Here is a 14,193-nt window from a genome sequence, read left to right on the forward strand (position 1 = left end):
CCAACATGCTTAAAACTAATAATAAAAAAATTCCACAATCAGGCGCGCTCGGAAGATAAGTTATTTATGAATAAATGCATTTTAGTCGTAATGTATTTTGTAGTGAAATATACTTTTAGAACGGAATTATATTGAAAATCTTGTTTGAAGTCTCTCTGATTATTAATACTGAACTACATTAACAATTTTTCTAAGTTTTATGAATGTAACTCTGTTAACTTGTTAAGTGTCTTCACAGAGCTCTAGCAGTCTTGATGAAATTGATATGGTATAAATATAATTTATAATGTAGGATACGATTTTCAACATACGTTTGTTCATCTTTTTGGGAACATTTTTTATTTGTTATTAAAATATTTCTTAGAAATATAAATTAATAATGCGGTTGTTAATGAATTTTATCTTCAATCAGTTTTTTGAAGTATTTTATTCACGGAAAAGTATACTTTCTAAATTTTAAATTAATTTAGAGTACCGTCAATTAATTTTCCGTTAAGTATTAAACTAACTGTAATGCAAAAATTTACACTTTGCGTTCACGGAGAACAGAATCCTAATTAGTGCAATAGACGAAATATCACACATTTTTTATAGATAATACTAATATTCACCTTGGTTCTTGGAGGGACAGAAGGTTTTTCATGTTCTTCAGTTGGTGGAAGTGGCAACTCATGTCGGTTGCCAGCACTGTCTCTATTACTAAACTACGGAACTCCCTGTATTCTTCCCTTGACATGTTTTGTAAAATATTGCAGTCATCTTCTTTTAGAACCCTGTAAACAGTGTTATGATTAGACGAACTAAATAACATTAAAACATTTGGCCTGAAACAGTATAGAACACATTAAGGTACATATGGTTTTATTTTATTGGGAGAGGGCAGGAAAACATTTGTATAAACTGGATTGATCTTAACAATATATGAACGTAGGTTGTGTAGAGTCAAACTCCACCTTCTCACTGAACTACCCGTCACTGTATTTTGAGGAGTGACATATGTAAATAATGAGTATGTATCTGACGTTGATATCAACAAAGCGCTAACGGCAATTTCGAACGTCAGGAAATCAATATTAGATATTGTCATATTGGATTCTGAATCAACGTCACTTGTCTATCACAGAACTGTATCAAAAGTGCGACATTCTTTATTTCCTCAATGTCAAGCTGAAAGGTTGTGAAAAATATTTGTACATTTTACAATGTACTAAAAAATTTTTTTAAATTACAAAGGAAACTGCCGCAGTTTGCTTCTTTATTACAGGAGCCTGACCTCTCATTATCGAACTAGTACATTGGTTGAAATAAAAAAAAACTTTTTAATATAGTCAACTTGAGAAGTGACATAAATTCCACTTTCGCTATTACAGTACGTATTATCTTTCCAGGCCAAAAAACATTAGCTGAGTTTTTAATATTATGGAAGGGAAATAAATTAAAATGTGGGTCTGGTATGTGACACTTCTTAAAAGTCTCATCGCTTTAAGCAGAACTCTCTACGGGAGTTTTCATGGCTATTATGTTATTTGTTCTAAAATATGCTATGGATTGATGGATAAACTGCATTCGTCCCGTTAAGCTGTTTCTTCTTATCGTTTTATCTTTACCGGATAATACCTTTTAGCTGAATTAGGAACCTTATGGTTAGGATGTGACGAAATGGAAAGAACGATGTTAAACAATGATGTTCTACTCAATCCATAAAGATTATGTCACCAATCGCTGTCCACCTGAGAGTATTACAGAAAATTAATCAGTCTAAGTGGAATAATCTTCTGTCGGATCTTGGAGCCATTAAGTTTGGAATTAGATTCTATAACCATATTAATACACCAACAGAATATAGGGCCTACTGTGGTTTGAGTCATTCCATGAACATGGCATTCAAGTCTTAAGTCTACCATCTTAAAAATAAATTTGCTTGAAGCAAACGCGTACTTCGGAACAGAGTGAGGTACCTCTTCAATTCGTCACTCCATCAATCTACGTCACAAATTAACCTAGAAGTCCATATCACACCATATACTGTTGTTGTTATTCTTGCCTTACTTCAATTGAGCGTACTAGGTCTTGCGTACAGAGAATGTAATTGATTGAGTTTTCCCTTCCTAGACCTTCTTCCTCCAAAGGGTGAGAAGGTTATCATCGCGATCATAGGTACTGCTGGCTTAAAGGTAATCCTGCTAACAGAAGCGATTCTTGCTTCTTCTGCCGTTAACACCCTGTGGCATGTGACCGCCACTGTGATCGGGTCGGTCAGTGTGTAGGATGTAGTCGGCCGACCTTTGACCGGGGATCGGGACGGGCCACAATCAAGCCGTTTGTCGGTGAACGGGTTTGGGCGAGAACGGAATTGTGGTGGAGGAGTGAGGAGACGTGCACGCTGACCGACACCGGAGACTGGACGGGTATCCGTGAGTTAGACATAATTTTAATTAATTCCCTGTATATAATTTGGTGGGGAACAGGGAATACGGGCAGCATGCGTCAGGTATTGAGGGCAGTTAGATTTTATAATTATTAGAGGGTTCTAATTATGGGCAAATATTAATTAGGGATTATTAATCAAAGCTGGCTAAAGGAGTGTCCCAAAATAATGACCGATCCGGGCCTTTGGGGGAATATAATTAGGATTCGTCTCGGGATCACCACGTGGTGTTTCGCCACTATCGGAAAATAGGTTTAATAATGATAGAAAAGTAATCTACCCTCGTTGCAGTCCGTCCAAATCTATAGGTGACAGACGACCCCTTCAGCCGTTAGCTTCCTTCCACATATCTGGTTGACAGAAGACCTATTCTGCCTTTAATCTTCGTCCACATCTTTGGGTGACAGACGACCTCTTCTGCCGTTAGCGTCCTTCAACATATCTGGTTGACAAACCAACTCTTCTGCCTTTAATCTCCGTCCACATCTTTGGGTGACAGACGTCCTCTTCTGCCGTTAGCATCCTTCCACATATCTGGTTGACAGACGACCTCTTCTGCCTTTAATCTCCGTCCAAATCTTTGGGTAACATACGACCTCTTCTGTTGTTAACGTCCGTATACATGTTTGGGTAACAGACGACCTCTTCTGCTGTTAACGTCCGTTCACATGTCTGGTTGACAGACGACCTCTTCTGCCTTTAATCTCCGTCCAAATCTTTGGGTAACATACGACCTCTTCTGTTGTTAACGTCCGTATACTTGTTTGGGTAACAGACGACCTCTTCTGCTTTTAACGTCCGTCCACATTTTGAGTTTCCAGCTTATAATTAGTTTAATACGTCGAAGCTGCTCAAAAGCGTACACAAAAGCTTTGGTTAGGCTTTCCAACCTCAATACTGAATCCGACCTAATCCGATATAATACTAAATAACGGAAGAGGAAATTAATCAAGTACCTGAATGAGGCACTGAGGTGGTGGTTTTCTAGAACGGCTTTGTCATTGTAGAGAAGTGCCGTGTCTGTGCCGGACATGACGTGGAAGTTGTTGGTGGTGCCGGTATGCTCGTAGTCGTGGATCAACGCTGCTATCAGCGTAGCGAAGATCTCCAGGTCTGTCATCCAGTTCTGGAACAATGGGAATGTGATAAAACTATGGGGAGTTCTAGGATGTCGTGGATGGGGTAGAGGAATCGGTCCACGATTTAATGAACTAGAAGTGTTTTTCTCACTCAACGCCAGTTTCACTCAACCCAGCAAGCGCGATCGACTGTTAAGAATGGAAAAAAATGAATGCAAGATTTGTGGTTTTGACATGTTGTAATATATGTACTGTAAATATTTTGCAAAATATTGGATCCAGGGTAATAATCAGATAAGACAGTAGTATAAAAAAGCAATGTACAGAAATTTTAAGGAAAATTAAAATTTTATAACTTAAAGAAACCTTCCCTTTTTAAGACGTTAGGTAAGCCAGTTCAGTTAGCCAAACCTGTGTGAAAGGTCAAGCGGGGTATCATTATGAACTGTAAGTTGTATAATAAATAGAAGAGTTTAATAAGGAGACGCAGAAACATGGCCATTTCCACGATCAATCAATCAATCTGTATGCCTCTGATTTTTATACAAACACTACCTTGAGAATTGTGAAATACTCTATTTTGATATTCAATAAGTTCAAAAAATTTAATTTTTTATTTCTCATACAAAATAATTTAAAAAAAATATAAAAAGATACATTTATACGACAATTGTGGTTCATTGGTATAAAAATACTGTCAATCCGCTTAACAAGTCCATGACTTAAAAGGAAAAGTTTAAAATACAATAAGTTTACAATACAATACAATAAAATACAATAGTTTAATTATCCTGAGATCTTACTTATTGTATTTTTACGAGAAAATAATCATGAAATGTTCCTTTAAGCTGTAGCAAGTTATTTTTTCAAAAGTATTCTTAATCTCCGTTATGTAGTTATTAATCTATCAGAGATTTCTATTACTGTTTCGGAATTTATTTATTACATTACGTACCACAGGGAAAGTAAAATTTCAATTTTTGGGCAGTTATGTAAGGAGAGTGATAAAAATAATGTCTTGTATATTGTTTGTTTCTTAAGTTATTTTTCAAAATCTCATCTCATTTACTTAAAAAAAAAATGTCGATTTGAATATTGGTTTTCATTGGTTACAACGAGGTTTACTGTAAAAACCCAATAACGCCCCTTTCGGCATAAAAAGTTTTATTAGAGCTACCACTTTTCGATCTAACCGAATATAACAAAATTATTTAAAATTTTATATATATTATGTTATAAACTTAATACGATATACAGAATTTGACAAAATATTCAGTATAAAACAAGAGCTTGTTTTGTTTAAATATAGCTGTAGTGATGAGTAAAATTTAATTTAAAAAAATGAAAAGATTTTTTTCGGTGTAGGATATAATTACTTAGTGAATTTAAGTAGTTGTAAAAATTTATAACTTGTGTTTTGTATTTTTGTAATCCTAGTCCATTTGCTAAAGGCCATTATTTTGTAAATAGATAAATGCTTTCACACTCGGCTTAATTATTAATGCTACTATAATTAGAATAATACTTGAATAATGATTGTATATCTAATTAATTTGCAGTTTTGTAGTTTCAGATTAATATTTGAAGGTAAGCCAATTATATCTAAACTAAAAATAGAATGGCGCCTAAATCGGATCCTTGGGGAACAATAATTTTAGTAATTTTCGAATCCGGTAAAAGAACCTTTGTATTTTTTATCAAGTGAAATCTATTACTGAAATAGGATTGGAACAGCCTCAAATGAGTATATCAAATCTCGTTACTAATCTCATTAATGCCCGATTATTACTAGAATGCAAGGTATGTATATATGTAGATTTTACGTATTTTGTTATTAAAACTATTCTATGGTACAAAATTCAAGTGAACAATGGCTAATTAAAAAACTGAATTAATAGATAAATTACAAGAAAATTAATACATAAAAATTTACCGTTATTCCATCGAACAAATGTTCATATTTTGTAACTTTTAAATAAATAATTTACGCATATTAAAAAATTGCGAGTTTGGTTTTAAGTAATTAGTTTTATTACTATAGTTATCTGTATATTCGTATAGATTGAAAATATTAAAACTAGACATTATATCTATAAATTTTGTAACACACAAATAATTTTTGAGACAAGTAGAGAAAGCTAAATATATATGTATTTCTGGAGCGCCTTATATTTAATGTGGATGCAACTTCTCAACTAACAAGCATTACTATTGCATCTTCTCAAGTTCAGGCGCTATTTCGACAGCTGAGTTCGTTACTTTACAGTTTACAGCACATAGATACAAGTACCAATTTATGAACTAAGATTTGGTAAGTGTTTAAGCGTAATAGAATAAATAATTATTGGTAATTTTCATGATTATAATAATTGGTATTATAGAAAAAAAACAAGTGTGTTTGCAATTTTTTAAGTACAACATAGAGCGATGTACACTCTATTCATGAAGAGGGAGGGACGGTACTGTATAATAATTTACACTTACTAGGGACAATTTTAAAATATTAATGTACAATTACAATGAATACATCCATTTTATTTAGTTACCATTCAACACTATTTGAATTCATTGAGAAACCAGCAATACAAATATTTATTTTAGAAATAGACTAAAAAAATGATACATTTTGATTACAGTATAGTTTCGTTATTGAAAATGAAATAACGTATGAAAAACCCCTGCTACTGTTTGGACGATTTCAAGTCAATTACGACTATTCAAACCAACTTTAACGGAGACTTTTTTCATATTTTTATCTCGAAAATGCCTACCAATTCGAATATTTTGAATATTGTATGAAATATAAGAACCCGTTTTAAAGTGCAAATTGACAGTTCAATGTCGAATATCTAGGAAGTAATTAAAATCTAAATTTGGTCTAACATTTTTCGTTATATTCCCTTTTGATGTATGTATCACCGAAGAATTACCATATGAACATTAATAGTAGGCACTTTTCTTCGGACAGATCAAAAAGTATTTTAGAATTTTCAAATATAACATTCCAGTTAATCTACACATACTATCCAAGTTTCCATTACTATGCAGTCTTTAACAATGCCAATCACTCAGCATGCAGGATGTTTCAATATTAAGTTCTAAACCTAAGGATATGGTTTGCTGATTGTAGAGAAACGTTCCAGCAAATAAAATCGTAAAATGCTTCTCTATCCACATAAAACATTCTAATAAAAACAATTTTGCATGAATTTTACATGCAGGTACTTTAACTTACATTTTATTTTGAAACGCTTTAAGGTACGTTTCAGAATAATATTTGCACTATTATAAAAGAAACAACGGAATAGAAGTAAATATTAGAAAATACTTTCGAATTTTTAATTGATTGCATATAAACAAGAAGGCTGCTTACAGAAGAGGCATTATAGGATTTATGTTTGTTTGCTGAGATCTTTTTATAATTTTAAGTAAATAACAAGAGTATTAATTTTTAAAACTCTATGTGTATGAGACTTAGCACACTGACCATAAGACCTGTCTGACACAGCATGTAGTGGACGGTCTGGGCGACATCAGCCGCGTGCAGATTGTTGTGGTAGGGATTGCCGTACCTCAGATATCCCTGCTCCACCCTGTTCAGGAAGTTCTCTATCGTCTGCAGATTTATCTGTTGGAATATAACAAAATAATTAAGGACCATTTAACTAATATTACTACACACAGTGTAATGGACGGTCTTGGCGACGTCAGCCACGTGCAGATTGTTGTGGTAGGGATTGCCGTACCTCAGATATCCATGCTCCACCCTGTTCAGGAAGTTCTCTATCATCTGCAGATTTATTTGTTGGAATATAACAACAAAATAACTGAGGAGTATTTAACTAATATTACAAAACAAAATGTAGTGGACTGTCTGGGTGACGTCAGTTGCGTGCAGATTGTTGTGTTTTCTCATACTTCATATATTCGCTCTCCACCCTGTTCGAGAAGTCCTACATCGTCTGCAAATTCATATGTTAAAATACAATAATTAAAAAATAACTAATACCACTAAACGGTAAGTTTTTAATATCACGTAAGGGAAATGTGTTATTAGTTCCCGCTATAAAAAGCGTACTCGGAATATCCCTACTAGTATTAACTGATTTCTAATTTTTAATAACATAAGGGCAGGCATTAATTCTGTAATGAGGAAAATATATTGAACATTAAATATCACATAAAATCTACGTTTCTGGTACAACATGAGTAACTCTATTAGCCGGTGGTGTTTCTCGAGGCTATTAAAAAATATATTTGTTTCGAAAAGTTTTTTCAGATCTTTTTATTGTAGACAAAATAAATATAAAAATATTCTTGTACATTTCAAATGCAGTTTCTTGAAAATTCCAAATGCAGTTGTTGGCAAATATAAGATTCAATTTCTATTGAGACAATCTTAAAATAAAGTCAAAAACCTGTACAAATTTTTATTATATTTACATTTATTAAATGTATATGAATAGCAATATCCTAATTTAAGTTCCAATAAACGTTGAATCACAAAAGTAACTCCAGGAAATGACAAATTGTTTATAAGAAAATACCTCGTTCCTTTAGTTTAAAATTTTAAAATTAAAAAGTTATTTTTCATTAAAAATTGTTATTAATTTAAATTACAATTCATTGAAAAATACGCCAATCTCATAAGTTCAAGTCCATATACATACTGTAAAACATTTACATTCCTATCATTAAATAATTTTTAATTAGGCCAGGTTACAAAATTATCTTTAATTATTAATTTTAATGGTTACCTCTCTGAGATAGAAATCTAGAATCTCTACATTTTCTGTTTCCAGATAAGGTACATGTAGAGGGTTGTGACAGAAACATTTTGGGGAGGCATTGGTCTGAAACTTGATTACACCATCCTTAACTCTAGCTTAGCTCGCGAATGAATTAATGGTATATTATTGTTAAAAAATATTATTAAGTATCAAAAGATTTAATATTAAATACAATTGGAATCCTTTGTGTTAGAGCTAACATCAACACAAACAGGTGACATAATAATCACTCAAACTAAAATTGATTGAAAAGCGAGCTCGCAGTATACAAGAATAATCTGGATTACGGATAAACAAAATACGGAGTTGTTTACACCTGAGTTTACAGGTGGTGCTGAGTCAGCGATCACATAAGACCAATAGATGGAGCAGTGGGGTTGCCCGTTGAAGCCGCCTCTGTCGCCCGATGATACCAACAATGGCGGCGACCTTGGGATGATTCACCCTAGTGGCGAGCGCTCAGACTGTGTTCGTGCTGTCTGGCAGGTTTTAGAACATGAGAAGGAAGATGAAGATCTCGACTATTACTATGATATTGTAGGAAACACTTCAAATGTAACGACGCATATTGTGGAGTACCTTTCTGGTTTTGTAGTAAGAACGTTAGGAAATAAAAATAGCCTGTAGCGGGTGCCTACAGCTGTTACAGGCTAATGAGGAAACACAATACCGCAACAGTTTGATAAGTTGTAAAAAACCGAGGAGGACTTTTACAACCTTCTGAAGGTGTTGTGAAAACTTTGTTTGTTATGTGAAACAGAAGTAAAGTTGCGTATTAAGAAAGGCGACGTGACAACTGTGAAAAAAAACTATATGGACAGAATGGTAAATTCAGGGTTACGAAAGTGTATCGGTTGTAAATCTGTTCCCAGGAGGGCATTGTTTTGTACAAGATCCTGGGGTAAATCACCTTATATTAGTTCAAAAAAGCTATTTGTAAACAATACTTCAAAGTGCGACTACATCACCACTGCAAAAATGTCAGTGCATCATTACACAAAACCAGAATACGCAGTCATCTATTAAAAACTGTAACATTTTTAGGACAGTAGAGAGGTACGTTTTATTGTAAGCTTTGGATATTTATGTTTTCTTAATTTTCATATTTTAATTTCCATTATATTAAATTCATTATTTATAAACATAATGAATTACCCATTTGGGTAATTTGGTATGTGTGCCAGCATCTGGACTATTTCGCATGTAGCTATAGCTTTTTTAGAAATAGTCTTTTCATCATGCTCAATGATACTTAATTTATTTATTTTTTACGTTATTTTTTTTTCTAATAGCTTGGTGGTAAATTTAACTTATTTGTTTTGTACTTTTTTAATGAATTAATATTTGTTTCTAAAATTTGCACTGCTAAATGAGATTGTACATTGTTAATTACCTGATTTCTTGTAAATGTATAGATTTTTCCAAGTAGATCTGCTACATCATTTCTTGCTGTTTGTTATTTGCTCTAAATTTATCTTGTTTAATTCTTAAATGTTATCATTATTTTTCTTTTATCTTGTTGTTGTTGTTGTTGTTGTTCTTGTTATTATACTCAAGTTATATTAGTTTTCGAGTTGGTTAGTGTTATTTATGATTTGTTATTTTTTGATACTTATTGCATAGCCAAACTAACACACCATGTTTTATTATAAATTTGTTCGATTATGCTGTCTGTCTTGAATTAATTAATTTGCACTATTCTTATAAAAAAATGGTTGTCCGTTGATAAATAAATAAGTCTATGTCTAGTGGTTTACTTTATTGTACCTTATATTGCCTCAAGTTTAGTTAATATTTAATTGCACTGAATGGACAGTTTCTATTTAAATAAAATGATAAGCGAATGCCTTATAAATGGGGTTTAAAAATGTTTAACATATTAAAAATAATTAATAACATTTAAATGAATTTTTTAAATTAACGATATGTTGAGTTTTAATTTAAGAGCCGAGAGCGGCCTGGAGTGTAGGCGATCTGTTGTACGTCGGGCGATGCGGGTCAGGGTTTTCGCCTATATTCTGCGATAATATCAGGAAAACGACTGGTCTTAGAAAATAAAGTTTCGAATGAAAAAAATAATTCAACTCTTTATCTCAAACTTTCCCGCTTACAAAACTTGCCTGTCCTAAAAACAAAAAATTCCTCACAGACCGACTTTTTCATGTTACGATTTCAAATGTGTATAAAACTTTTTAAGTTTTTTTGCTCATTAAAATTATATAGAGATCAAAACTGGTAATTTGAGTTGCGCCATTGGAATCGGTGTTTTATGAGATATACGTACACCAAATTTGAACATTTTGGCTTAATCCTAAGTGGGCTAGGTGGCGATTTATTTATGCGCGCGGACTGCAATTTTTAAGCTTTTCTGGACGGCGTTTGGCGTTTTCTAGACGTTCTCAAGATGGCCGCCACTGGCTTCAACACCAGTAATGTTGTAGGAATAGGAGTGCTCCATCTATTGGTCTTATGTGATCGCTGTGCTGAGTGCTCTTTGTTCGTTAAATTAAACTGGAATGAACGTAGATTGTTACTAATTTCACTCCAAGAAAAACAATAACAACTGTTGTCATCACACAACTTGGCTGTAATTAGAACCATTAAAACTTTCTTTTGCAAATTTTATGGATGACACATTAATCCGATGTCTTTTAATTAAATATGTCATCTGATGTCAGTTAGTGAATGTACAGGGAGAATCTGAATACAAGTAAAAAACTAATAAATTGTATTGTAAATATCAATACAATACGTTTTTGTTCTGCAGTTTATTTATATAAAGTGCTCTCTACGTTAAGAGTCCTCCAAAGTCTAAAACTTAATGTGTATTTAAAATGCAGCTTCGTTAATTAAGTTAAGTATTTAGGGTGTTTTACGCATCTTTTTACTGGAAATAATTTATCACAGTAACTCAGACCTACAAAAGGTCAACAACATTTTTGAACCTGGAACATTTTTATTATCGAACATAAAAATTTAAAATTGGAAAACCTATATTTAAATTAAAAAGAATATACAAGTTTATTTAGATAATACGCGAATAGTGATTTAAATTTTTCATGGATAGTGTGAAATTTTTGATAAATTTATGAAAAATAAAAGGAAAATACGAGTGGTTGTGGAATACAACACTGTTTTAGGAAAGAATTTCCTTAAAATATTCAAAAATTTTTCAAACAATTTGTTATGTCCAATTATATTCTGTATTACAATGTTAGAATTCTTAATTTTTAAGCAATTGTCGGAATATTATACATTTATTGAAATATAATGTTTACATCCAATCTTTGGAGAAATCTATTTCTAAACGGATTCTTTCGGAATAAAAATCGTTATAATCAACTCAAAATACTATTTGGAGGTTTTTCGCTTCAATTAAAACACACCATGTGTACTATATTATAAACAAATAAAATAAATTATAATGTGTTGTTGAACTAAAGTTTTTGCAGTTCGATTAATGTAGGAAGAAAATGATTTAACAGAATGGAATTTATACGCCATACCTGCTATGAAGAATTTCATACATGTTATTTTATGCCATTAAAACTCATATACTTGATCTAGCTCTCTTTTTATATGATGTTGCAATTTCTGTTTCTTAAGATTAACTACGATAAAATATTTCATATTTTTGAATAATGTAAAGGTCAGAGGTTTCGTTCACCTATTACGAATATTACGATATTCGTGAAGAGCGAGCATAGTGCAGCGTAACACTAAACACACATATCACTTACCGAACACTAATGTTTACTTACATTGTTGATATTCTCTTTACTCACCTTGAACTTTGACAGGCAACCGTATCTGTTGAGCAGATCATACCCAAGGTATCTGACGGGTTGATTTTGTGCAGCCTTGCCTAGCGCGAACACGTCGAACGACCATTCGTCCAGTGACTGCAAACAAAACATTTTATGCTGTTGAAATATTACTTTACCAAGATATAGTAGATATCATTTTGCTTATCATCCAAACACGAGAGTTCCATAGTTTGTCCAGTACATTGTTCTGTATTATCCCCCAGGAGAGTTCACTTCTGGCTGGTTTATACCTTCCAGTAGAACTCACACTGGTCACAGCAAAATGTGTCTCTTGAATCTGGGTAACCTTGTGGATGTTCAGGAGCGGTACATCACTAACCGTATTGTTGAGATCCTGGGATGTAAGGATAATTCGATAGGTCTACTGCGGGAGATGACTATTGGTGTTGGTGGGGTTCGTTCCCTAAGAGTCAAAGGTTCTTGTCAGTCTAGACATAAGGGTGTGCCACCTCCTAACTGGCTTCAAAGCTGGCTTCTCCTTCTTACGAGGGGACATAAGATTAGTGCCCTAAGTTTCTCCTAATGGATCTCAACAGGAGGTGGTCCCTAGTCCCAACCTTAGCCATCCAGAATAGCCTGTCACTCCGGAAGAAGCGCAAAGGTTTTATAGGGCTAAATACAGTTTCTAAGCTTCTTGTCGTAAGAAAACAAAAACATTATTAAAAAACATAGTGAAAGAATGAGTGAAACCTTAGTCTGCCACCATAAACACTCATAGACCTGTCCATGTTACGATACCAATTTTAATACCAGTTATGAAATCTTCAAATGACACTTATCCTCCATGACTTATCTACACACTCATTCTGTTTTTAAACACATGACGGAAGCACATAGGACGGAAGCAAAAACTGAGCCAAAATTACCTGTAAACACTTAATGTACGAGTCAACAACGATCAAAATGTTTATTTTGGAAAGGTCCGGAAAAATCGATGTGAAAACGACATCAGAGTGTTTCGTATTTTCCCGAAGGATTGAATTGATGCCCTTGGGCGTTTCGATCTGACAAAATTGATAAGATTTTATTATTATCTTTATATACCTTCATTAAGTTTTGGTCATAAAAAGTAAACATTATTTGTAATAGGAAGTGGAGTGTTGACTTGAAATGAAAGGTGTTAGCTTCGGATTAGAGTTATGATCCGGCCAACCACGTAAGGGATCATCCGGTCAATCCTCTTCTTAACGTTCACACAAGAGGGTGCTTTCCTGTCCATTTTGCAAGTATATCAGCTGTTCAAAATCATGTACTTCAATCTAAAAAAACTTCTTCAAGACGTCACTTATATTATTTACACTACAATACTTGAAGGACATATAAGACGACTGAGGTTCCAGCGAATCATATGAGTGACACTGTGCTTGGCTTTTGTTTACCAATAGTGAAAAATCCAAAACTGGTTTAAGATCACTTCTGATTTTAAAATGCAGGCCATTATTAACTCCCCGAATAATAGAAATGCTGCTCTTTCTATCTGTGCATATCTTCGTTCTGACAGATTTATTGTCATGGAACCTATTTTCCCCTGAATTTGTATCAGCACAAAAGCACACAACCAATACCGTACGGAGACGCATCGCAAGTGGGTATGAGGTGACTGTAAGGATCGTAATAAGCCATTACTAAATTTGAAGAAATTAGATTTTGGAGGCATTCAAACCATGTCCAAACCATATGTTCAACAAACGATGTAAATGTTCTGCAATATTAGTATTTTAAGAAAGTACGATAAAAATTAATTAGCCCATATATTACCTAAATATATACCTTATTTAATTGATCAGGGGCTTTTTATGTGGATCTTCACCTTCACATAACGCAGCTATGGTGGGAAGGGTTCATTTGATATGAATGTTGAGTTTAGCTCCAGTTCATCTTCCTCTTAGAGCAGCGTCTTAAATCTGACGCTGTCATAGTCTTGACTCCTGAACTGCACTAAGATGAAGGCGGACTGGAGCTGAACTCAAAATTCATATTAAACTTAACCTTGGAATGATTAGAGCAAATTCCCTCAGAGGTAACCCTAAAACCCAAATATCAAGGAATTTTCACTCTGAAGGGTTATC

At 33.5% G+C, this 14,193-nt stretch overlaps 1 protein-coding gene across 1 annotated transcript in view; it reads right to left on the reverse strand.

Moving 5' to 3' along the window:
- Positions 1 to 14,193, reverse strand: part of LOC124364708 (calcium/calmodulin-dependent 3',5'-cyclic nucleotide phosphodiesterase 1-like) — a 424,410-nt gene that overhangs the window by 20,527 nt on the left and 389,690 nt on the right. Inside the window, 4 exon segments of the mRNA XM_046820399.1 lie at positions 612 to 773; positions 3,385 to 3,554; positions 6,995 to 7,135; positions 12,083 to 12,199. Of these exon segments, the coding sequence (XP_046676355.1) occupies positions 612 to 773; positions 3,385 to 3,554; positions 6,995 to 7,135; positions 12,083 to 12,199 (590 nt within the window).

The sequence above is a fragment of the Homalodisca vitripennis genome, chromosome 6, assembly GCF_021130785.1.
Source record: "Homalodisca vitripennis isolate AUS2020 chromosome 6, UT_GWSS_2.1, whole genome shotgun sequence".
In the NCBI taxonomy this organism is placed as follows: Eukaryota; Metazoa; Arthropoda; class Insecta; order Hemiptera; family Cicadellidae; genus Homalodisca; species Homalodisca vitripennis.